Below are 27,040 nucleotides of genomic sequence, written 5' to 3' on the forward strand. Positions count from 1 at the left end.
TTTAAAAACCTGTGTAAGGTTAGAAGTTATTTAAGAAAATAGACGAAAAAATACCATTCCCCTCCCCCCTTTATCTTCGAAACTACTGGGTCTAAAATTTTGATTAAAAAAAATACTTACAGAAAATAGTTCTTTACCTATTATAGATGACTGGAAAACCTATTAGAAATGTGCAGTTAAGCGTAAGTCAAACTTATTGTTCGGAACCCTTGGAACGCTAGTCCGACTCGCACTTGGCCGGTTTTATTTTTTCTGTTTTATAAAAATTACTATTATAAACTCAATCACTTTATTAACGAATACCATATCACATACATCCCTTACAAAAACGTGAATTGTAAAATCGTCAAAATGAAATTAGTGATCAGTTTGAAAACATCAATATTGAGTTGTGCGGCCATGCTCCACATGCCGTACACGGAGAAGTCCGGAGGCGTCTCTTCTATTAGCTTCAACATGTTCTTGGCTGTCGTCCTTAAGGGGCCTGAAACACATTGGATGTTCGAGTTATTAGTAAGGTACGACGCCCATTGGGCATTATTGTATAAGAATTTCGCAACAACTGGCGAAAGTAAAGCACGATCGAAGGGACGAGTTGAGAATTACCTATTCGCACATGTTTCGTACAGTTATGTTTAGATTTTTCGCCATATTACAAAGGAATAAGATACAAAAGTGCAAAGATATCTTTGACATCGACAGTACAACGTTTTACAGTTGGTTAATAAAGCCCTTTAAGTTTTCGACATAGTCACGTAATGTGCTAATTATCGCACAATTAACGAATTACCTATTCGCACCGGTATCGTACATTATTCGTACAACGTTTTAGAGTACATATGGCTCTTTAATCTTTTAACATATACACGAAAAGTGCTATTTTACGCACTAGTGCGGGAAAATAGGACCATATGTACTGTAAAATATATATTTTAATATAAAATTTACCGTCGGCGTAGCGACACATCATCAGTATGGAGAGATGTTTTGTTTTGCGAACTTCACGCATAAAAGCCTCGGTGCCAGAACTCAGCCATAGAAGTAGAAGCATGTAAATAAATGCCAGTGCTAGAAGATTAATAAAGTCAAGTAGGTACATTCTCTGAAAGATACAAATAATAATTAAGGGTCTATATTTGGATGGAAATTAAATTTAAAAAAGGAATAATCTAGACTATACTATAGAGTTCATTACCTTGTCAGTTTCCTCGGATTGCAACGAGATAATGCCGTGTTCAAAAGTAAAAAGAATCCAAAACACGAAAAATAAACAAAATAATAGCATCTGTAAAAGAGTTAATTATTTTGTAAAATAATTATTAGTAACTGAATACAAGTAGGGTAGGTATGGTATAGGTACCTCCTTGCGACTTTAAAATATCAACGTGTATTATTTACTTAGGACGTTTCAACAGCCTTTCTTTCAGCTAAACTTAGTAAAATTAATTTGTGAAATGCTATGATATTTCAGTTAAATTCATCACAAAGATTTACCTATTACTATAAACTATTTACCTGGAAACTATATCGCTCCTTGAATAACACAAAACCCGTGAATATCTCTTTTAGATAAATGTCTGTTGGGTCACAATCCTGCCATTCTGTCGATATTACAAGTCGATTGGCTGTTTCGAATACATTACTCAAAATTGCAATATCACATTTCGATTCTCTGATATGCATGTTGATTTGAGAATTTAGCTGACACACCCTAGTGTAGAGAAAACGCATATGACTTGAAGAGCAGAACAACTCCACTGCTACAATTTCTAGAGTGTACGTTGCTCCGACCAGTTCCAAAATTCCAAATTCATCTCTGGCTAATATATATGAAGCTATGAAGATGAGCACAAAAAATAAAGCCAAAGAGTAAGCAGTTATTCGATTTCGTTTTTGAAGCGTGATATTGATAGGTGTATTTTTCCCCATAATACGATCTATTTTCTGCATCTGAAGGTACAAATTTATATTACCCTCATTATAGCAGAATCGTGCGTTAATTAAGAATCCCGCAAATATTACTTCAATTGACAAAAATGCCACGGTAAACATATAGAACATTTTGCGATTGTCAGTAAACCTGACCATGTATGATATAATTAGTTGTATAATAGAAATTGTCATCATTATTAACCACACCATTGTATAGCATTTGTGAAATTTTGTGGGCGGAGTGACTGATCCATCTTTGATATCTACTCGACTTAAACCCAATAATTTTTGGATTTTTAGAAAAGGTTCAATAACTTTTATGAAATCTTCGCTCAAAAATCTGTTTGGATTGGACTCTTCTCTGACGCTTTCTTCTAGGTTTGTATTTGCTGATAAAACCATCACGAAAGAAATGTGTTGAACTATGTGTTTTCTATTGATTAATATTAGCTAATGCTTACTAATACATTAAGTTACAATGACAAATTTTTCATTATTGTTATTTCACAAATAATTATGATATTATTATATTACTTTCTATATAATAAAGTAGAACTAATTCCGTAATTTCCGTAATGACCAAAACTCAGGAGCATTAGGAACGTTACAAGGAGTAATCAATTAATTATAATGAATGTGTTTGTCACTGTATCAGCTGTATGTCACTGTACATGACAAGAGGTACAAGAAAAAGAATAGGAAAATATATATTTTCCACCTCAGCGGCTCCAACAAGGGTACTTTACTACGTACCTAAAAAGAGTGAGCAAAATGTGAGTTTGCTCTACTAAGAAAAATGTACTTTTTCTTTCCTACCTCAACTCAAAAGTATTTTTTTACAGTGGATTGATCAAACAAACATTATTATCATTATTATCGTGATAACCAATTTGATATTTCTCATTTGTCTTAAAAAACACGTCCAAAAAAGTCATTCTCTGATTATAGGGTCTGGTGGCCATAGCGAGATCGGTGTCTATGAGCAGATAGTTCCAACGCTCAGCGGTGACAGGATCCCATTTCAATGGCAGAAGATCTGTTGGTTCTGGAGTTGGATTTCTGAAATTTAATTAGGTACTTACATTTAAAGGTTAAGTACTGGAAATTAACTAGATGCAACAAATGGGCATAATATGAAGTAAGTAAATCAAATAAACATACCCATACTTTACATAATTTGTCCACATTGTAGTCATTACATCGATCATGCGACGATCTTCCTCAGACATGAATGGTTGCAAAAACGCCACGTCAAACAAGTAGCCAATCTCATCGGCGTGTGTAGCTCCCCCGATGGTAATATTTAATTTGTATTTCGCATAATTTCTATCTCCAACGTAAGCAAAGAGATAAGAAAATATTATTTTCATCACACTTGCTCGGAAAAGATGTATTTACACGTAGGGCTTGCGGGCGGGAAATTGAAATTTTCGCCCTAGGGCGGAAAAAATCTTTTCCGAGAAAGTGTGATGAAAAACACTTATTTACACGTAGGGCTTGCGGGCGGGAAATTGAAATTTTCGCCCTAGGGCGGAAAAGTGTTTTATACAGAAGTTTGTTTTTATTAATTCTCCTTTTTTTCCTTACAAGTGTGATGAAAAACATTGTGTGTGCCACGGGCGGTAAAGAAATTCCGAACTCGTGAACATTTTAAGCCCTCGCTTCGCGTCGGGCTTAAAATTGACACTCGTTCGTAATTTCTTATTTCCCGCCCTTAATACACAATGTACTATTTTGCACCACTGGTAATGTATTTTCTTAAGTTTCTTAAGACAGGATAATTACCTTGTAAATCTGAAGCTAAGTTTATAATCTGCCGTCTTGTCTCTACGTCTACTTCACTGTCTCCAAAGTAAAAGTGTTTCAAAATTGTTCTCATTGCGTCATACGTGCAGTTGTCAAAATCAAAAAATCCCTCAATGTATTTCTTAAACAAATCATTATCCTTTAAATAGTTGTCATCAACATTGCCATAACTTCGGAGTTCTTCTTCCTCGTTAAATCCAGTTAAAATAGAGATGTTTTTAACTCTCGGGGCTTGTAAATTCACAGGGTAATCAGTTACTATCGGTTCGACGTTCTCAAAACTTTTTTCCACACACACCTTAAATGTCAAATTATTTTTCTCTGAAGCAGCAATAACATCATTGGTATCGACTGTGGCAAGAAATGCCAAGGCTTTATTTACATCATTAGTATCCAAACCTAAGTATCTAGACAATATCAATGGTCCTTCTTCTCCCGGATTAATAAACAAGAATGGTGTCAAAATTGTTCCGCTTTCTAAAATAGCTTGTTGAAACAAATTCTCCTCAAGCGAGTGGATGTGCAGATCAACTGACATGGAACCGGCGCTTTGACCAGATAAAGTGATTTTGTTAGCATCGCCTCCAAAATCTTCTATGTTATCTTTGATCCATCTCAAAGCTAATCGTTGATCTTTTATTCCCTGATTACCAGGGACTTTTGGGTTATTGAGACACATAAAGCCGTAAGGACCCAAACGATGGTTTAGCGTTACTAGAATAATATTATGCTTGACTAAAAACTTGGGACCAAAAATGTATCTCCCACCCGAACCAAATTGGAGTGCTCCGCCGAAAATGAAGACTAATACTGGAAGCGGATTGCTGGAGGGGTCAACTGTGGGCACGTAAATATTAAGGGTAAGACAGTCGAGAGTTCCAACGAGGGTTTTGTTGAATTGTTCTCTTTGAGGGCACACTACTGAGTCATCGAAAGCTTCGAAAATATCTTCAAACTTTGGATAAGGAGTTGACAGCTGAAACAACCAATACGAGATACTTAGTGTGATCATTTGGTTTAAGGATGACTCTCGTTAGACCGGGCCGTATCCGGACCGGAGCTTTTCCAGCATCGTTTCCTATGGAAAGCATCACGTGATCACCTGCCATGTCATAAAAAAGTAAGCGCCGGAAGCTGCGGCCCGGATACTGCCCGGTCTAACGTGAGTCATCCTTTATAGTTTCCAATTATTTTGGGTAGGGTACCGAAGTAAAGTTAGCTGTAGGTACTATCAGGCCACATGCGATCGGCATAATTCAAATAATAAGAAAGATAATTATTGTACCTATATGACAATATGACAACTTACCCCAAATGGGAATTTCTTATCAATTTTGCCGTAAGGTATACCCAAAAACATATTGTAGTCTCCATCAAGTGCTTGAAGACCTCGTATTTTGCCCACTTTGCTAGTCACTAAAGGGCATCTTGCTGAAACTAAGTGATTATCATTATTAATATAGTAAATGACTTTTCGAATAGATGTTAAGGCCGTAACACACTGTCAAACCGCACCGCGACCTACTCACCCATAAGTGAGAGCGAGAAACAGATATCTCTTTCTCGCGGTGCGACCATAGGGTGCGACGCACCAAGCTCGCGGTGCGGTGGGATAGAGTTTTACGGCTGTTATGCATAGTTCTGTGTCGAGTGTAAGTACCTAAAGTTCAAAGGTAAAAAAGGTGATTGGCAATCGGGTTTGTAAATTGCCAATTGCGATTGCGAATCTTGTTCTGGAGATCGACAATAACAATTATTTATCGTCTCCGGATCGCTTTATAACTTCAAAAATTATTCAGCAAATAAGCCACAAAGGCACTTTTACACGTCAGCATGGAATTTAAATAAAAAACAAAAACACATCAACAATTATAAAATACAACTAACTAAAAGTATTAGGTAATATTAAAAGTTTAATAAATTACCAGGTGCAACCTTTGCACAGAACTGAACAATGAGCAATCCATATATGATAAACTTTATTTTCGCCATTATATCAAGCACAGCGGTACACCGTCTTTGTTTAGATATATTTCTGAAACTAAAGGAAAAGAAGTAGGTACGTATAAATTATTTAAATGAAGTTAAAACATATGTACGTACCTACTTACAATTAGGTATAGAACGACATTAAGACAACTCATTGTTTAAACTACCCAGTTTAGTTTAACTAAACTATAGTTAGGTACCTACCTACAATTAGCTAATAACGTAGGTACGTGGCCAAAAATCAACGTATAGTTTAAATAAAAAAATCTTACCGTGAACGATGTTACTACTGGGCACTATTCATTTCAATAATACTTGCTCAGACAAAACTATAAAATTGCGTGTGCGAATGATGAATGAATGACTGCTTCTTATTTTCGTTGTTTTCTGGTGGCTCTGCCCAACATTTACCTACTTTAAACAGGTGTCACTTGTGTCTTATATCTACATAACCAGACCCCGTTATCAGTGATGAAATTTTATTGCAAGGGTTGGCACTGCACATATTTAATTTAATTTATTCGGGGTAAGAGTACGCTGTGGGTATGAGATCGCAGTGTGCCGTTCACTGGCAAAGGTGATGGGAGCGAAGTGCGTATTAACAGGATTTGATGTCCTTTGTGTCGATATTTTGGAACCACGTGAGCTGCATACGCAAAGCGAATGCAGTTCGACACACGTCGCATTATTGATGTATAATTATGACTCCTCTATAGTTCATTTCAGTCAAGTTTTGATGCAATAATCAAGCATTATTCAATATCTAAATAAAGTATTAATAGTTATTTAATATTCTTAAATTAACGTGAATCAGACAATTTCATAAATATTCGTTAAACTTTATTTTATTGACAATTCCATTGATAATTTCTTGATGCGAACAATTACCCCACATGCGTACTTTTACCCAATAGCTTACGGAATTTGGCGCAGAGTGGCGGAGTGAGTGCCAACCCTTGCATTTCAATAAAATTTCACCACCGATATCGGGGTCTGCTTACAATTATAGAACGACATTAAAACAACTCGTTGTTTAAACTAGGTACATTAATAACGTAGGTACGTGGCCAAAAATCAACGTGTCGTTTAAATAAAAAATCTTACCATGAACGATGTATCTACTGGGCACTCATTTCAATAATACTTGCACAGACAAAACTATCAAACTACGTGTGTGAATTATGAAGTAATTACTATACTTACTTCTTGTTTTCGTTGCTTTCTGGTTACCTACCTACTCTGCCCAACATTTAAACAAGTGTCACTTGTGTCTTATATTTACATAACCAGACCCCGTTATCAGTGGTGAAATTTTATTGAAAATGCAAGGTTTGGCACTGCACATATTTAATATGTATAGAGTCATTCGGGGTAAGAGTACGCTGCGGGTAAGAGATCGCAGTGTGCCGTTCACCGGCAAAGATGATGGGAGAGAAGTGCGTATTAACAGGATTTGATGTCCTTTGTGTCGATATTTTGGAACCACGTGAGCTGCGTACGCAAAGTGAATGCAGTTTATAATTCATTTAAGTCAACTTTGATGCAATAATCAAGCATTATTCAATATCTAAATAAAGTACATATAGTTATTTAATATTCTTAAATTAACTTGAATCAGACAATTTCATAAATATTCGTTAAACTTTATTTTATTGACAATTCCATTGAAATTTTCTTGATGCGAACAATTACCCCACATGCGTACTTTTACCCAATAGCTTGCGGAATTTGGCGCACGGTGGCGGAGTGAGTACCAACCCTTGCATTTCAATAAAATTTCACCACCGATGTCGGGGTCTGCTTACAATTATAGAACGACATTAAAACAACTCGTTGTTTAAACTAGGTACATTAATAACGTAGGTACGTGGCCAAAAATCAACGTATAGTTTAAATAAAAAATCTTACCATGAACGATGTATCTACTGGGCACTATTCATTTCAATAATACTTATTGTTCAGACAAATATAGCACTACGTGTGAAATATGAATGAATAACTGCTTCTTATTTTAGTTGCTTTCTGGTGACTCTACTCAACATGTAAACAAGTGTCACATGTCTTATATCTACATAACAATACAACTAATACAAGTAGTCTACAATGCCTGACACGCGGAATCAGACACGGATTACAGCCTTAGCCTAAAGTGTTAAGGACACTATTTTGTCTTATTTAGCAACAAAAAATCATTATACATTTTCGATTTACACATTAAACAATGGCAATGGATATAGAGGCTATCTATATTTACATGTAGAATTCATATATCTAAAATCTATATTTACATATATGTATGTAGGCGGTCGATCGTAAGATCAGGCATATCGTGAAAATCCTATTAGGCATATCGTGAAACGTGAAAATCTTTGACTCTTTCTCTGAGTCGACGGAGCCCCGCTACGCGGGGCTCTTATTTCTGGGCAATTTGCCCTTCGGGCATATGAAGCAACCTAACGAACCTATCCTATACTGGTTTAATGTGACTATCGTCAAAACATATCACAGGAACATTACGATCTGCCTAACCTTACGATCGGCCGCCGACATGTATACTTATGGCGTCATTCATAAACGCGCTACAACTACTACAAGGCTCAGTCTTAGCTAGTAATTGTTTTTGTTGATCTGTAATTAATTAATTATGACTTTAAATATACTTAAAAATAAATAATTAATGTTAGTTGTACTTAATATAACTAAAATTACACAGACAGAAGGCAACAGTTTGTACTAGGTACATACATTGTGGAGCATTCCAGGGGCTGTCCCGTTCAAACGTAGTTATTTAATATGTATTAGGTACAACTATTTCATCGGAATTTAAAGGATGATTCACGTTAGACCGGGTCGTGTCTGGAATGGAGCTTTCGACGCATCGTATTCTATGGAAAGCATCACGTGATCGCCTGTCATGTCATAGAAAAGTAAGCGCCGGTGCTCCGGCCCGGACACGGCCCGGTCTAACGTGAGTTATCCTTTAAGCCGACGACTATTTTTATGTGAATATTTTTGAACATTCACAGAAACTCTTATGTACCTACGAATCTTTAGAAAATTAGCGTTTCTACATACGGGACAACGATATACGCTCTTTTTATAAATTTGTTAAATTTATATTTCCCTACGCTTATTTATTTCTTTATTAATCTTTACACACAGTATTACACCAAACCAAAGCACTTATGTGGTATCCATAAAGGTGGTTCGCCTAGGTTACTCAAAACTTAACTCTCGCTAGATGGCACCACTTTTGCAAAATTTCAGATTTAATTTTTTTGTGAAATGGTCTTGGTATTTGTATACTTAAAAGTATGTTTCGCGCACTCTTTAAGTAAATATTGAACTATTAAAATAAACATTGAATACTTCATTGTGCAAAAACCACCTTTTTAATTCGACGGAGTGTTGCTGTCACGCTTTTTCCTACTATTACTCACACATGCAAACAGTGTTTCCGTGATCCTTGTAGTAGACAATTTCACACAACGTAAGTATGTTGCAATAGCGTAACGGTATGTTCGTGGAAATACGTGCAAGAGGATTGGGGTTCAAGACTGGTGCGAGTAGGTAATTTCTTTTTGTTTCTCCTTTGTGTTATCTTACCTTTAAACGAGCAATTATTAGATATATAATTATTTATTTATATATTTGGATGGTATCAGAAACGGCTCTAACGATTTCGATGAAATTTGCTATAAGGGGTTTGATCTCTTAGCTAGGTCTATGAGAAAACGCGCATTTTTGAGTTTTTATGTTTTGTAAGCTTTGGTCGGTCTCCCAGATATTCAATCTCCGCTTGGCAACTAATCCCAGAATTGGCATGCGCACTAGTTTTTACGAAAGCGACTGCCCTGACCTTCCAACCCAGAGAGTAAACTTATTTGGATTAGTCCGGTTTCCTCACATTGTTTTCTTTCACCGAAAAATAGGTATCGGTGTATAAATAGGTATCAAATGCTATTTCGTACAAAAGTTCGAAAAATCATTGGTACGAGCCGGGGTTAGAACCCGCGACCTCCGAATTGCTTTCCGCTAGGCCAGCAGCGCTTCCCCCACATACTCAGTGTTATCAGGTTTTTTAAAAATCAAAAACGATTACTTATGAAAGCAGAAGAATATAAATGATCGTATTAGATTTATAATTGTTACATATTTGCCGTAACTTATTTTTAAAATGTGTTTTTCAATTAAAAGACACGTCAAAATTGTTTACCTTATTTCTAATGCTAAAAAAAACAAACTATAGTAATAATTGTGTTTTTCATTCATAGACAAAATCCATTATTTTTAACCACATGAAATTTTATACACTTCTTTTTAGGGTTCCGTACCCAAAGGGTAACGGGACCCTATTACTAAGACTTCGCTGTCCGTCCGTCCATCCGTCCGTCCGTCTGTCACCAGGCTGTATCTCACGAACCGTAATAGCTAGACAGTTGAAATTTTCACAGATGATGTATTTCTGTTGCCGCTATAACAACAAATACTAAAAACAGAATAAAATAAAGATTTGAATGAGGCTCCCATACAACAAACGTCATTTTTGACCAAAGTTAAGCAACGTCGGGAGTGGTCATTACTTGGATGGGTGACCGTTTTTTTTTGCTTTTTTTTGTTTTTTTTTTGCATTATGGCACGGAACCCTTCTTGCGCGAGTCCGACTCGCACTTGCCCGGTTTTTATTGCAGTGAGGATGTCCTGATTGTAAAAATCAGAGAGATTAGGAAGAGTATAATTTCTAATTATCTTTGTAAAAATAAAAGAATACGTTATACTTAATAATCGATTTATGATAATAAGAAAAATTAAATAAAAATAAAAAAACAATACGAAATTTAGGTGTAACAAAAATACAAAAAGTTATGTTCCAGCATACAATGACTGGGGATCGAACCGGGAATCTTCCGTTTGCAAGCAAAAAAGTGACTGTTTGCATAACACGCCATGATAGTTCTTAGCTAAGCTGACGAACTTCTCGCTTAGGTCAATTAACTACCTGTCAAATATCAGTGTCAACAAAATTGCACTAAACATGACGGCACTCCAAATTCGAGCCGTGGTCGGCCCGGCAACGTCGGAAATGGTATGGCAACGTCGCAAATGTATCTGTACACGACATTTGTGACACACACATACGTAAAATTGATGAAAAGTTAACTATGATTTTTGCATGATTTCTGTATGAAACATTGTTTTCCTGTTAATTTCGCGCAAACGAATATTCGAAAGAAGATAAATGCGGAAATATTTGTGTACTAATAGTGTGTAGTTACTTAATGAGCTTTGATTGAATTTTGTATGAAAAGCGAACCACCTTAAATGAATAGCTTACAAAGAAAATAAATTTCCGTGTGTTTTTTATAGTAGGTACCTACTTAATAGTATGAAATAACAACTATTGTAACCAAAAAGAGAACAGCAACAAATTACAACTACCGGCCTCTAGAATCAAAAAGCACTCCAATAATATGTACCTATGTAATGGCCATAAAAATATTTAACAAACTGCCAGATGCTATAAAAAATGTAGGAAATGATAAAAAAATGTTTTAAGTTAATTATAAATCTCTTTTAATCAAAAAATGTTGTTACACATTGAACGAATATTTAAATAATAATATTAACGAGAATAACGAAATAATATTGAATGAGTAATTAAGATTAAGTAATTATGTAATTTTCTATCAATATGTAAGATATTTATCCAAATGTAAATATTTTGTTAATTCAGTATTTAAGAAAATTTGCTGTGCCCTAACAGGGTATCATGTACTGACTATATTTTATTTAACATCTGTATGTAATGAACATGATTGCAATAAATAAATGAAATGAAATGAAGCATATTCGGATGTATTTCGTCATTTTTCCCGTGTCAATCTTGATAAAAATCTTTTTCATATTAATTATATAGGCTGGTAGCAAGTGCGCTTGGCTTATAATTCGGGAACACTGCCTGCGTGATGGGCACCTTTACCAAGGGCGCAAAATTTTTATAGGTATTTTTAATTTTATAGCTTTAGTTATTTCAATTGTAGTTAATTTTAGTTTTATATTCATTTTATAACACTTATTATACCTATAAATGAGTTCGATCCTTATAATTCTTATAAAGTAGCAAATTGAAGAAGAATGACAGTGTAAGTTGCGGTAATGGCGAAGATGTGAAGAGGCAAATGATTATCCACCGTGTAAATATTATATATTGTAAAAGTGGACGTGGTTTCCAGCAGCATTAAAATGTGTTGGACGTTCTTCTGTAGTTTATCTGCAACATTAAACCTAAATTAATTATAATGTAAATGATCGGCTACATAACTGAAATAGAACTTATAAAAAAAGCTGTTTTGTCACTAAAAATACCATACAAATCTACGTTTCTCGAATACAAATACACAGCGTTCGCGCGCGGAACTCGCAAAAAATATCGTCAGTTACATTATTCCCAACTCATTCAGCGCTAAATCACGATACGTTATCGTTTTGACTCTACGAAGCTTTTCCACTACATACGGGAAATCCATGTTATCGGCTACGACGTAGCGCTGCGACCGTAGCTCAGCGGTGAGTGTGTTAAGAAATATAAACACTGAAAACATTTTGTTTTGTAATGCGCCATTAGAAGCTTCTAGCCCGGATATAAATATGTATAGCTTGGTATTAGGTAAGTAGTTCCCATAGCAAGAAAGTTACGAACTCCTTATATAAAATTATATGAATTTCGATATATAACTATTATATAGAAACAAATTACATAAAATTACACTAATGTTATGGTTGTCAATGCCATATAGCCTGTAGATTGATATCAGCCCAATATCAGTTGATGGTGATCGACGATTATCCTTATCAACGAAACCGTATCAAATTATTAAAAGTGCCTAGGTATTATGGTCTTTAAAAAAATTATATCGTTAATTCTTTCTCCAACCCCCATAGTAGGTTTCTAAATGCGATGACACTTTGTATGTTAAATTACTATAAATAATTAAATATACCTAAAATAAATAATAAGGCATTAAATCACTCGTGTGATGTGATTTTTTTATGAAACACGTTCAGCTCGTTTCATGAACCCATACTCGTATTTTAATGCTTTTCAATGACAATACTAAATCAGCCTAGGCCATAGACTAGGAATCCTCTAGACCGAGTTTAGAGCAATTATTTCATGCAACCGATGATGCCAAAAATGCGGGGGTGCGCGGGATAAGGTGAGCGAAGTCCCGTGCCGTGATTGGTCCGTTCAAAGACACGGACGTCACACAAAGACACTTTCGACTCGAACATGGAGTAGAATTACCGTATGCGTGGCAGAGGGGGTAGCGCGATTATACTCACTCAGTCTGGAGGATGTTTTGTCCGTGGCCTAGGCATACCTCGAATTAAGTAAATTTTTCTCAAAGGAATAAATTTCCTACGAACCTCCCATTAGCGCAGGCGTGGGCGTAGACAATACATTGTAGCATATGCTCCTTGTCACGCGCATTTTTGAAGTTATTATAGTTGCAAGAAAGCTCAATGTAAAAATCGATGTCATAGCCAGAAGGAAAATTATTAAGCATAGTATCAAATAGTTTGCGTCAGCGTTCTGAAAAAAAATTTGATGCCCAACTTAAGGGGCCCACTGATTAACAGTCCGCCGGACGGTATCGGCCTGTCAGTTAGAACAATATTTTGTCAGTTACAACTGACAGGCCGATACCGTCTGGCGGACTGTTAATCAGTGGGCCCCTTTAGGAGAGACGGCGTTCTGCTAAACCCGCACAAAAGTAGGTAGGTACCTACTGTAAAACCTCCCAACTATAGTCCAAAGCTCCCAACTATGGTCCAAAAATAACTGTATTTTTTTCGTTCAGGTAGACACACTTGTACTGTATTTTTTGTAGTTTTAGGCAAGGTATGTTTATAAATGGAAGCAAAATCTGGGAATAAACCCAAATTAATAGCGGAAGCAGTTATAAAGTTGACCCAAAAATTTTTTATTAAGCTATGAGCTTCATCACATATGTTCCTTGAGTAATTCTAAGCATTTCAAGCCTGGGAGGCAATAAGAAATGTGTGTCTACTCGGATTTGTAATGGATGCAAACTTTCAACCCCTTTTTAACCCTGTTAGGGGATGAATTTTATAAAACGCTGAAATTACTTTTCCTGTCTTTTAATAATATCCCCAAATACAAAGATTCAAGTCCCGCGTTCGAAAATTTTTTTGATATCCATACAAACTTTCAACTCCTTTTTCACCACCTTAGGGGATGAATTTTCAAAAATGCTGAAATGAGTTTTCTTGTATTTTAATAATATATCGTTTTACGAAGTTTCAAATTCCTAGCTTAAAATAAAACTTGAACCCCATACAAACTTTCATCCCCTTTTTAACCCCCTTAGAGGTTGAATTCCTCTTGCAAAATCTCTTGTACACTTTATAAATGTAATCTAGTGTGCAAATTTTAACTTTGTATCTTTTGTAGTTTCGGCTCCGCGTAGCAAAAATCTCCAACCAAATTTTTCACCTTTTTACGTTTTTCTTGTAAAATTACTATGAAACTGAAAAAAACAAATACCAGCAATGAATTCTACGTCTTTGGTTTATACGAAAATGATACCAAACTTGCCCTAGTACCCACCAGGATCAGAATAGATTTTTTTTAAAGATGGCGGGTGGCGGCCGTCTTATTACCCCACCCTCCCCCTCCACTTCAGGCTAGATATGCTTAGAATTACTCAAATATCAGATGTGATGAAGCTCATAGCTTAATAATTTTTTTTTGGGTCATGTATGGCAGCGTTACATAACTGATTCCAGTATAATTAATTAATTTCCTTTTGAACTTGTGGACCATAGTTGCAGTATTGGGACTATAGTTGGGTAGTTTTACGCTACCTACATAAATAAATTAATAAAGCTCACGACTTAGTCCCGTGGTAAGCTGTTGGTATTAGACGACGATATATAATAGAAATTACATAAGTAATAAATAATAAAATAATACTAAATATCTTACCTTGTCCCTGATTGCCGTTACAATATTCAGCATCATTATAAAATCACAGATTAATATTTGACCCGTGAATGACAGAATCTGTAAATAATTAAGTATTTTTTACTTGCAGGTAGATCGGTAGGAATAACTGTTGCTGCGTAGAATAACTGTTAAATGACAGCGTTTTACACAAAAATAAAACGCTAATTAAATAACTTACCCTATTCGGAACCTAATAATAATATTGAGAATGGCAACCCTGTTGTCGGTCGTATTGTCCTTTTCTAGCATATACGTCCCTCTCTCTCCCACACTCCCACCACACAGCAGTTTGCTTTTTGGCGGTTGTCGCAAAAACAAATTTCCAACTCATTGTCTCAAAATTATACATATTTACACCAGGCAGGATTAAAACTTTAGGTTCCGAATAGGGTAAGTTATTTAATTAGCGTTTTATTTTTGTGTAAAACGCTGTCATTAAACAACTGTACCGCTATTCGGAACCTAATAATAATATTGAGACGTGTTTGTTATCGCCTGGTGGTGGGAAGACGCCAAGCCAATGTGATTTATACATGTACTTATTATGTATATGTAATATTATTATATTATGAGTGTTTAATTAATTATGCAGTACACCCTTTATTTTAACACCCGTGAGGAGAGAGGTATTTAGTAAAGCATACAATTTGATATTCCATTATATAATGATACTAACTTAGCATTTTATATACGTACTTAATGTACTTATAAATGTTCAAAAGAATAAGTGAGTCACCACAAGGGTGCTATACTGGTACTTAATTACATGAAAACTGGGTAAAAAAAAAAAAAAAAAATGATGTGATAGGTCAGTCTACTCTTCAAGGAGCATACAACATCTGTTATAAGGAGTAATGTAATTCAAGTATGAGAAGATAAAAATAATAAAGTACTAGAGTAGTTTTTATTTATAAGTAGCAATTATTATCAAATTTGATAATAATTATCTATAATAGTAAAGTAAGCAGTTGCAGGAATATAACAAGGACGGGACCTTTCTTATTTCCAGAATCCCTCGGGATTAAGTAGACGAATATTTTAATTATTATTTATATCACTATCACCACAAAGTTAATAAAATTAGGTACTTGTTGAAATGTCATAGAGAATCACTAAATTTCTTTAATGACTGTAAGCCATATACTTTGTTATAGGTTATAGCTATAAAATGCATTTAACCCTTTTAAACGCTTTACCTGGCTTTACTAACGAGAACGCGAGTCAATGTACCTAAATAAACCTTACTTGAAAGTGTGAAGGTTACTTTGAGAGCTTAAGCCACAACACTCATGTGTTCACTGCGCTGTGAGCACTAGTTATGACGCTTATTGGTGTTCTTAGCGTTCAATTGGTTAATGTAGAATTGCCACAGAACTTTATCAATGATATTTGCAGAGTCATTCTAATTAAACTCATGTTTAGCTATCATAACCTTAATTTTACTCATTAATTTGTATATATGTAGTAAGAGTAATTTCTCAGTGGTTTACTTTATCTGGTGCCTACTGGTAGACATAAGCCTTGAAACTTTATTGGTTCTGACCGCTAAAGAGGCTTAATTTCTGTAAACTATTCATAGACATTGCTTAATTCTGAATATTCAGTGTGTAAATTATAAGGAATAAGATACTTAATTCGAAACCCTAGCTCATCGCATAGGTGCTTTTAACCGATATACAAATTTATGTACTTATTTCGTGATTTTACATTATTTGCAATAACTGTGCGAAACCAGGGGGTCCCCGACCTTTTGCCGGGCGCCCGTGGCCCAAAGCCAACAGCGCAGAGGCCCTTTAAGAGGGACCTATTTCATCCAATGCTAGAATCAGCACTTTGTCGAATCTATTAGATATTTAGGTATACTTATCCTCCTTATGAACTAAGGATAATTGTACCTTGTTTATATTTCAATAATAGCAAGATTGTAAATGTTATTATATATTCTGAAATATAATATTACTGAATTTGGGCCAGTGTACTTTTGTATACTATATCTCTGGCCTACTATATAGGATAGTCTAATAACGTCCCGCCTCCTGGGAGGCAATATACAGAGTTCTTGCATATATATTCACGATAGCGCTAAGTGGTGGGGACCTAGTTTACCGACACTTGACTACATGAAATTATTGTGCACATTTTTTTACAGGTCTCGAGCGAGAAGGGTACCTATATATAGGTTGAGGTCCTTAACTTGTGGATTTGGTAGGAGCAAGACACAGACGGGGTGTAAATTAATTGATCCACCATGTTTCAAGAGATTCATGTGCATTGATGCCTTGGTTACACTGTATAGACAGACTATATAACTCTTTGGCAGAGTTTTGCCAACATATTATAATAAATGACTGCATTTGTTTGGGTGTACTTGTTCCACGACAAAGACATATTTATATCTATTACAATGTATTTTCGAAAAGTACTCGCGTTTCAAAATAGCTTCGCCTTTTCGCAAGGCCTGTTTCCCATTTTTATTGTGCAAAGCAAACCGTATCACAATGCTATAATTTTGTATAAATTGATAACTAGAGGGTCATGCCCTAGACGTGACCGCCGAAGTTATACTAGTTAGAACCGTTCGTGCAAACCATTAAGTCACTGTTTATTAAAAACCTTATGTCGTGGGTACATTACATTCCACGGTGGGTACATTTGTTAAACGTATAGTATCAAACTATGATGAATAATGATAAGTGAATTAAGTGATAACAATATTTGGTCCGTGCATAGAAGCGCGTGCCCTTGAGATTAGAGCATGGGTAGTTTAAAATAAACTTAATCTGTGCATAGGAGCACTTACGATCAAGGTGGTTCAAATCTTCAAGGGTCACAAGACAGACATAAAGGTGTAAAATAAATCATTCATAAACGCCCCGTTAGGTCAGTTTTGTATATTTTTATTTCTAACATGCTTGTGCAGCACATGACAATTTTCCTATACCATGCCAGTCAGGAATATAACAATTAAATAGGTAACCTTGGTTATATCGTGTACCTCATAGGTAGGTACTCTTAAACATGTTAACTGAAAAACTAGTGCTCTCGAGGCAAATATAATTTATATTAATTTCTAGTCTGCCATAGCAGGCATAGACTTCAAAGATTTTTAGATATTCATAGGGCCGCTAAACGGAACCCTTTGTACACCTTGAGCAGACTCTTTGTGCTCTTGTAATTTTATTTTCACACCATGAGTGATATTAAACATAGCTTATTTCAGAATTGAACCGTAAGCTATGTCGTGTCGTGAGCTTAAGTGAGCCTGATTTAATTAGAGTCCACAGAGTAGTTATCTGGACCTTGGACGATTGACCACACCTTATTCTAATTATCAAGATTGTGCCTGGGCTTGTGGTAGAATTTAGGTGACTAAATCTCTTAGTATTATCTATGCCACCCACATTATGAGGCTTAGCGTCTCCAGACCACAATTTTAAAAGTATTAGGGTGCAAAGATTTTTTCATCTTTAAAATAAAAATGAGTCGAGATTGGCCTGGAATCTTATGTTATTTTATACCTATTATATTATAATTTTAGAAATGTTCATTAGTCCAATTTTGGGTTTAGCCAATAGGGTGTTCGGGACCCTTAAAAAAGATTGGTAAACAAAAATGAAAACTCGAATAACGAAGCCTTGCCTATTTCGACTGATTTTTACCCAGAACATTATTTTGTTAGAACCCTTTTACTTTCTCTAAGAGGAGGTATTTACATATTCATTTTTTTTTTATATATATTTATAATTGTGGTCTAGCCTGTGTTATTACCATATCATTTAAATTTCTGACATGCCTTGCGCAGGCTTACATAGGTTGTAATATCATCATCAATAACTTGACATCAGTTTGTAAATGAATCAAAGATTCTTTGGCACACCTTACGCAGGTGGAAACATGGCAGCCTTGCGCAGGCTTAGATAGGTACACAACATATTGGTTTCATCACAAATAACTTGACGTTAGTTTGTGACTGAATAACAGATTCTCTTAGGCACACCTTACGCAGGTGGAACCATAACAGACATAAGCTTAAGAATATCATCCAAATGAAGTTTATGGGTAATATTCCCTTAGTTGCGAGTTCCTCGCTCGACAAGGGGAAAGGATTTACTTTAATAGGCACTTTTAGAAAGTGTCATTCACGGTGACGCGCAGATTTGCCATAACTAAACTTTAACTCTACAGTTAGCGAATATAATTTGACAATATGAATGAAGCAAACCATGCGTCTTCGTCAATGAATCAATCTAATTATTCCCATATCGTTAATGCCCTTTCAAGTCACAGGCTTCCGATTTTATTTAAAACGTTTACAAGTGTAGGTACTATTTATGTAGGTAGGTAGGTAGGCTTAAAGATTAACCCTCTTGTATGTAGTTACATATAGAATAATGAAGTTATTCAAATCCAAAATAATACAAGCACATATAGCAACTACATGCAAGAGTTCTTTTCTTTAACCTTTTAAACTGTTAGTAAGTACCTGTTATTTATTTAAAAAGATACCTATCTACCTACATTTTAACCACTTTTTTTTTTTTTTTTTCAAAATCAAAGATCTAGTTGGAGAGATATAAGGAGCGAAATACTTAAGGATTTCCATGACATTCTTGCGCAGAGCCATGCTAATCTCTCTCTTTGTCTAGTCAGATTTAAGTTTACGTACTGCCGAAGTACTCACTTTCCACAAAAATAAATGCAATGCTTGCGATGTAGGTTTGTTCGTTACCTTGTGTCCCTCAGAGCGGAAATAGAAGCCCCGCGAAGCGGGGCTTCGTCGACTCCCAAGCGGGTACACGTTATTTATCAGCAAGTTTATTACCAAAAAATTCATTTTGCAATATTATATTTAACCCGGAACGGGATAAAACGACAAGTTGCTGATGGATACTTGGATAGATAAAACCTACACGTCTATAAGCTTCTATCTGAATACTTAATTCTACGTAACACGTATTAACTATCCGATCCTTTCGTATTCGAAAACACAAATCACTTAAAAACTGAAGGGTATGCCTCCACACATCACCATTTAAGGTGGTTCGCTTTTCATACAAAATTCAATCAAAGCTCATTAAGTAACTACACACTATTAGTACACAAATATTTTCGCATTTATCTTCTTTCGAATATTCGTTTGCGCGAAATTAACAGGAAAACAATGTTTCATACAGAAATCATGCAAAAATCATAGTTAACTTTTCATCAAATTTACGTATGTGTGTGTCACAAATGTCGTGTACAGATACATTTGCGACGTTGCCATTCCATTTCCGACGTTGCCGGGCTGACCACGGCTCGAATTTGGAGTGCCGTCATGTTTAGTGCAATTTTGTTGACACTGATATTTGACAGGTAGTTAATTGACCTAAGCGAGAAGTTCGTCAGCTTAGCTAAGAACTATCATGGCGTGTTATGCAAACAGTCGCTTTTTTGCTTGCAAACGGAAGATTCCCGGTTCGATCCCCAGTCATTGTATGCTGGAACATAACTTTTTGTATTTTTGTTACACCTAAATTTCGTATTGTTTTTTTATTTTTATTTAATTTTTCTTATTATCATAAATCGATTATTAAGTATGGGCTACACGTATTGTTTTATTTTTACAAAGATAATTAGTAATTATACTCTACCTAATCTCTCTGATTTTTACAATCAGGACATCTTCACTGCAATAAAAACCGGGCAAGTGCGAGTCGGACTCGCGCACGAAAGGTTCCGTGCCATAATGCAAAAAAAAAAACAAAAAAAAGCAAAAAAAAAACGGTCACCCATCCAAGTACTGACCACTCCCGACGTTGCTTAACTTTGGTCAAAAATCACGTTTGTTGTATGGGAGCCCCATTCAAATCTTTATTTTATTCTGTTTTTAGTATTTGTTGTTATAGCGGCAACAGAAATACATCATCTGTGAAAATTTCAACTGTCTATTACGGACTATTACGGTTCGTGAGATACAGCCTGGTGACAGACGGACGGACGGACGGACGGACGGACGGACAGCGAAGTCTTAGTAATAGGGTCCCGTTTTACCCTTTGGGTACGGAACCCTAAAAAGTAGTGTATAAAATTTCCTGTGGTTAAAAATAATGGATTTTGTCTATGTATGAAAAACACAATTATTACTATAGTTTGTTTTTTTTAGCATTAGAAATAAGGTAAACAATCTTGACGTGTCTTTTAATTGAAAAACACATTTTAAAAATTAGTTACGGCAAATATGTAACAATTATAAATCTAATACGATCATTTATATTCTTCTGCTTTCATAAGTAATCGTTTTTGATTTTTAAAAAACCTGATAACACTGAGTATGTGGGGGAAGCGCTGCTGGCCTAGCCGAAAGCAATTCGGAGGTCACGGGTTCTAACCCCGGTTCGTACCAATGATTTTTCGAACTTTTGTACGAAATAGCATTTGATACCTACCTATTTACACACCGATACCTATTTTTCGTTGAAAGAAAACAATGTGAGGAAACCGGACTAATCCAAATAAGTTTACTCTCTGGGTTGGAAGGTCAGGGCAGTCGCTTTCGTAAAAACTAGTGCGCATGCCAATTCTGGGATTAGTTGCCAAGCGGAGATTGAATATCTGGGAGACCGACCAAAGCTTAGAAAACATAAAAACTCAAAAATGCGCGTTTTCTCATAGACCTAGCTAAGAGATCAAACCCCTTATAGCAAATTTCATCGAAATCGTTAGAGCCGTTTCTGATACCATCCAAATATGTATATAAATAAATAATTATATATATAATAATTGCTCGTTTAAAGGTAAGATAACACAAAGGAGAAACGAAAAGAAATTACCTACTCGCACCAGTCTTGAACCCCAATCCTCTTGCACGTATTTCCACGAACATACCGTTACGCTATTGCAACATACTTACGTTGTGTGAAATTGTCTACTACAAGGATCACGGAAACACTGTTTACAAAAAGAATAGATAGTATAGAGGGGTCCTGTCAAAGTAAATTTTGTAGTCACGGTACATTTACTGCCATCTATCGACACACGATTAAAACTTAAAATAAAATTGAAAATGTATAAATGAATTAAAATATGTTTACGGATATATGATTATTAATTTTTATTGTTCCACAATGACCCATGTTCTTTCACTGATACGTGTTAAAATTGTTAAATATCAAACGATGTCGCCAACGCCATCTAAACGACAATAGACCAAAGGTATATGGCGCCATCTATTCGACAGTGACTTTTGCTTGACATCCGAGGCACGTTTTTTTCTTAGACTTTATTTATCTTATACGGAGTTATATATATCTCTGCTGTTTGCATGTGTGAGTAATAGTAGGAAAAAGCGTGACAGCAACACTCCGTCGAATTAAAAAGGTGGTTTTTGCACAATGAAGTATTCAATGTTTATTCTAATAGTTCAATATTTACTTAAAAAGTGCGCGAAACATACTTTTAAGTATACAAATACCAAGACCATTTCACAAAAAAATTAAATCTGAAATTTTGCAAAAGTGGTGCCATCTAGCGAGAGTTAAGTTTTGAGTAACCTAGGCGAACCACCTTAAGTGTTATAATTTCAACCGTTACTATAGACACACAAAGATTTAAGTAAACTAATAAGACTCAGAAGAGACTTAATGTAGGTATAAAATTAATTAAATTCTAATGGTGACAAGTGCACGCTTTACCAGCTCGATGTGTTTTCTAACATTATGTGTTTTAGTATTTTCATTAGCATAGCCACGATGCGCGCAGGCAGCCTTTGAAAACTTACACATTATTATTCCGGATCGTTTTTATTTGCTAGATAGTTTAAAGGACACAAAATTTAAATATTTATTTCGAACGGCAAAAGCCGTTAGAAACTGTTTTTCAATATAGTCAGCTAAACTGGGGTACAAATTCAAAAACTCACCAGCAGTTTAGCTTCACGACCTTCCAGATGGAAAAACAGCAAGCCAATGTGTTGGAAATTTGTTTTTGCGACAACCGCCAAAAAGCAAACTGCTGTGTGGTGGGAGTGTGGGAGAGAGAGGGACGTATATGCTAGAAAAGGACAATACGACCGACAACAGGGTTGCCATTCTCAATATTATTATTAGGTTCCGAATAGCGGTACAGTTGTTTAATGCTACATTAATTAAGTACCTCTACAGATTACTTCATCCAGATATTTAGTAAGTAAGTAAGTAAGTAAATATTCTTTTCTCAAAAATGGACGGCAAAGTCGACCTTGCCGTCTAAAAAATAGGTCGCGAAGCGCGTAGTTTATGGTTAGTCAAAAATTAAAAAGTTAAAAACATTGCAGTCTGGATTTTGGGACTGCAATGTTGCATACAAATTCCATTATTTGTCGTGTTCCAAACTTTTTAAAAATTCTAATGGCCATATCAAATAAAGGCACCGGCCCATTAAACAGCCAAACAGATGATAAGTACAGCGACTATTTAGCTGTCTCAAATAGGTTGGCGTATTTTTGACAGAAAAATACACTTCTATTTTTTTATTAAAAAAATAAAAAGGCGGCAAGGGCTTTTTTCTGTGAAAATATATACGTAAGAACGTTGCTTTTGTAAAATATTTCTATGATATTTATGTTTCTTGCATCATTTTTGAGAAAAGCACTATATATGACTCGGCTGGAAGGCTACTTGCTGGCTTCGGATTCAATTAAACGGACTCCCAAGGTCGTCCGTTTAAAACGAATCCTCAGCCTGCAAGTAGCTACTTCCGAGCCTCGACAATAATGTACTATTATTGCACCAATAATTATACATCTTACATACATGTAAAATTACAAAGAAATTTTAGTGGAACAATAGAACCCGGTAACAACAGGCGGTCTTATCGCTAAAAAGCGATCTCTTCCAGACAACCTTTGGGTACCTACCTACTTACCTGAAACTGGAATAATCGAATCCAATCTGACCATGAGTCCAAAATGTAATGTATAGCAAGTACGAGCTTGTCCTGGTCCTGTCCATTGTCTCGATAATATTGGGAAGCCGCCAACGATATATTTTCATGTCTCAGTCTCTTAGCTTCTTTTTCCAATGTAACATTGACATAGTTTAATCTCTTCGCCAGGAATAATAGGATTGTAGCCGCTAATATATTTTCCATATAAGATGGCATAGTTGAAAACTGGACAAAGAAAAGTGCAGGGCATACGCTCCGCATGCATGTTATATTAAGTGCGTATACGCATATACACCAACAGACGGGGATAACAACAGCTAATAAAGCAGAAAGTAAATACATTTTCCGATTACTGTTTACAGCTGCGGGCATTTTGACTACACGGTCAATTTTCTGCAATTTTACGTAGATTTGGCTATTCAAAGTACCGTCGCAGAAGTTATTTCGAAAGGCAATAATGGCATTGCTCATTACGAAGATAAACTCGCAAATTCGCAAAGTATATTCGTTTGAAATGCCTTCAAGTTTGATCTCGCAGTACAACTCAAAGTAAACGGCAGCTATGATATTAAGTGCCCATAGAACAGAGCTGTAGATCTGATAGTATAGAGATGGAGCGGTAACGTATTTATGTTCTATTTTGACCCGATGGAAACCCGCTAAATACTGTACCCAGTGGATTGGTTCAAATATTTTGATGAAGTCATCTTCCAAAATGTCAGACGACAACTTTTCCATAGTCTGTTCCGAGACTACTTTAGGAATCAAACTGAAAATTTTCGTCGACTGACCGAAATGAATGTCAGTAATTACATAAATCATTCTCTAGGGTATAATAAATATATTGATTTAATTGAATGGACAAGGCACATAATTAATTATACATACACTCCCTATAGCAACATTCGGCCAGTACCTATAGGTAAGTACTTAATCAGTACGAGTACGTAGGTACACTTTATATAAAACAAACCCCCCGCGTCTGTCTGTTTGTGTGTTTGTATGTTCGCGATGAACTCATAAACTACTAAACGGATTTTCATGCGGTTTCTACCTATCGATAAAGTGATTCTTGCTAAAGGTTTGTGTATAATGTGTTGACCCGTGCAAAGCCGGGGCGGGTCGCTAGTGAACAATAAAATAAAACCTTAAAATTGACAAGTAACTCTTAATCGAACCTAGTACATTTTTCAATCGTAATAATTTAAAGTAGGGTGACGGCACCAGTAATGGACACGGCACCAATTATGGACATTTTTTACGTTGATCGAATTTTTTAAGCAACTGTCCCAACATTTTTCAACTGGCAACAGTAAAGCATAACCAATAGACTTTTGAGCTGTCATTTTGACACATGTCACCAAAATCAGCCGTTTTGTTCTAAGATGGCTGCGAAGTGAAATCTCGTTGCGGGCGGTGGTCATAAAAATCCGTTATTGTTGTTGAAATCGTTAAGGAGGTGAGTACATATTTGTGCATGCTGTTATCTTGTGTTATGTTGTAATGAGATTTGATGTTATTTTTACTGAATAATACTATATTGCAAGTAAATTGAGCTAAGTGCTAAGTGTTGAGTTGAATATGTCCAATCACAGCAATAAGTTTTTTGTGGGGTTTGTTCATTACTGGATTCGATATTTTATGAAATTCAGTAATGGACAAGTGTCCAAGCTTAAGCTTTTTATTACTTTTTTAGTTTATTGTGTTAAATTATTTAATTTATTGCACTAAACATTTGAGTTGGGTTGATTTTGTGATTGCTCTTTATTTTCCAATAATGGACGATGTCCATAACTGGGATTTTTAGTTGTCCATAATTGGGCTCTTTGTTTTGTCTTAGATGGATGGATAAATGTGGTCGGACTGCAAAAACTGCCAGGGTAAGGCGAGGCCGACCAAGCCATACGTCAACAGGTTTATTTTGCTATTATAATCCGTTTTTTATTCATCCTATTTTTCGATGAGGCAAATAATAGCTGTCACGTGGTACCACAAATTTGGTCGGACTGCAAAATCTGCCAGGCTACGGTGAGGCCGACCAAGCCATACGTCAACAGGTTTTTTTTAGCTATTATAATCCGTTTTTATTCATCCTATTTTTCGACAAGGTAAATTGTAGCTGTCACGTGGTACCACAAATTTGGTTGGACTGCAAAAACTGCCAGGCTACGGTGAGGCCGACCAAGCCATACGTCAACAGGTTTATTTTAGCTATTATAATCAGTTGTATCATTCTATTTTTTGATGAAGTAAATTGTAGCTCTCACGTGGTACCACAAAATTGGTCGGACACAGGATCCTGCCAACACAGGATTTGGCCGACCACTTTACTTTTACTGTCCGCAAAGGCAGCTATCGTAACATACAAGTTTCATACGATTTTTCGATAAGATTTTTTTGATGTTTTTTTTATAACTGTGGTCGGACTGCAAAAACTGACTGGTTATGGTGAGGCCGACCAAGACACGTCAACAGGTTTATTTTAGCTATTATAATCTGTTTGTTTCATTCTATTTTTCGATGAGGTAAATTGTAGGGATTGTAGCTGTCACGTGGTACCACAAATTTGGTCGGACTGCAAAAACTGCCCGGCTAAGGTGAGCCCGACCAAGCCATACGTCAACAGGTTTATTTTAGCTATTATAATCCGTTTTTTTCATCCTATTTTTCGACAAGGTAAATTGTAGCTGTCACGTGGTACCACAAATTTGGTTGGACTGCAAAAACTCGTAGCCTGGCAGCAAAAACTGCCAATTCTATTTCTTGATGAGGTAAATTGTAGCTCTCACGTGGTACCACAAATTTGATCGACCCAATCGCCAATCGGCCGGCCAATACAGGATTTGGCCGACCATTTTTTTTTACTGTCCTCAAAGGCAGCTATCGTACCATACAAGTTTCATACGATTTTTCGATAGGTCTTTTTCATGTTTTTTTTTATAAATTTGGTCGGACTGCAAAAGCTGCCAGGTTAAGGTGAGGCCGACCAAGACATACGTCAACAATTCTATTTTCTATTTTTCGATGAGGTAAATTGTAGCTGTCATGTGGTCCAATAAATCTGGTCGGACTGCAAAAACTGCCAGGCTAAGATGAGGCCGACCACTTTTTTTTTACTGTCCCCAAAGTCAGGTACCCTACCATACAAGTTTCATTCTATTTTTCGATGAGGTATTTTTTTTATGTTTTTTTGGTCCAACGTTTTCGCCATTTGTACAAAATCTGCCAGGTTAAGCCTAGGCCGACCAAGTGCGTTGGACGGTACTAAATGTCAGGTACCTCTACAGGGTAGGTACATTCTATTTTTTGATCAGGTTTGTTTCATGCAGCCGGCAACCGGGCTAAAACTCTTATAGTATAACTTAGAAATCTAAATGA

General features: G+C 35.8%; 3 protein-coding genes across 3 annotated transcripts; all 3 read right to left on the minus strand.

Annotated features, from left to right (window-relative positions):
* Positions 1-320: 320 nt before the first annotated feature.
* LOC134666911 (uncharacterized) lies at positions 321-2,353 on the minus strand. The gene is made up of 4 exons (XM_063524216.1): positions 1,516-2,353; positions 1,399-1,427; positions 949-1,130; positions 321-484 (listed from the first exon to the last, which is right to left on the minus strand). The coding sequence occupies exons 1-4, from the start codon at positions 2,332-2,334 to the stop codon at positions 321-323; spliced, it is 1,194 nt and encodes a 397-aa protein (XP_063380286.1). The 5' UTR covers positions 2,335-2,353.
* Positions 2,354-2,768: 415 nt separating this feature from the next.
* On the minus strand, positions 2,769-4,752 carry LOC134666912 (juvenile hormone esterase-like). The gene is made up of 3 exons (XM_063524217.1): positions 3,663-4,752; positions 3,094-3,306; positions 2,769-2,991 (listed from the first exon to the last, which is right to left on the minus strand). Exons 1-3 carry the CDS (start codon positions 4,748-4,750, stop codon positions 2,769-2,771), a joined length of 1,524 nt encoding a protein of 507 aa, XP_063380287.1. The 5' UTR covers positions 4,751-4,752.
* Positions 4,753-11,837: 7,085 nt separating this feature from the next.
* On the minus strand, positions 11,838-24,484 carry LOC134666913 (uncharacterized). Its single transcript, XM_063524218.1, has 2 exons — positions 23,642-24,484; positions 11,838-12,017 (listed from the first exon to the last, which is right to left on the minus strand). The coding sequence occupies exons 1-2, from the start codon at positions 24,482-24,484 to the stop codon at positions 11,838-11,840; spliced, it is 1,023 nt and encodes a 340-aa protein (XP_063380288.1).
* Positions 24,485-27,040: the final 2,556 nt, after the last annotated feature.

Source organism: Cydia fagiglandana, chromosome 8 (genome assembly GCF_963556715.1).
Source record: "Cydia fagiglandana chromosome 8, ilCydFagi1.1, whole genome shotgun sequence".
Taxonomy (NCBI): Eukaryota; Metazoa; Arthropoda; class Insecta; order Lepidoptera; family Tortricidae; genus Cydia; species Cydia fagiglandana.

Excerpts from the sequence above, each read along its gene's own strand:
- LOC134666911 (XM_063524216.1), bottom strand. The coding sequence starts at position 2,334 with ATGGTTTTATCAGCAAATACAAACCTAGAAGAAAGCGTCAGAGAAGAG. Across the intron at positions 1,428-1,515 it reads AGGAGCGATATAGTTTCCAG|CTGAAAGAAAGGCTGTTGAA; the intron begins GTAAATAGTTTA and ends TACTAAGTTTAG. Across the intron at positions 1,131-1,398 it reads AGGCTGTTGAAACGTCCTAA|ACCCTTAATTATTATTTGTA; the intron begins GTAAATAATACA and ends ATCCAAATATAG.
- LOC134666912 (XM_063524217.1), bottom strand. The coding sequence starts at position 4,750 with ATGATCACACTAAGTATCTCGTATTGGTTGTTTCAGCTGTCAACTCCT. Across the intron at positions 3,307-3,662 it reads ATTACCAGTGGTGCAAAATA|TGTGATGAAAATAATATTTT; the intron begins GTACATTGTGTA and ends TTTCCGAGCAAG. Across the intron at positions 2,992-3,093 it reads ACAAATTATGTAAAGTATGG|AAATCCAACTCCAGAACCAA; the intron begins GTATGTTTATTT and ends ATTAAATTTCAG.
- LOC134666913 (XM_063524218.1), bottom strand. The coding sequence starts at position 24,484 with ATGATTTATGTAATTACTGACATTCATTTCGGTCAGTCGACGAAAATT. Across the intron at positions 12,018-23,641 it reads TTCGATTATTCCAGTTTCAG|TTTAGGTTTAATGTTGCAGA; the intron begins GTAAGTAGGTAG and ends CATTATAATTAA.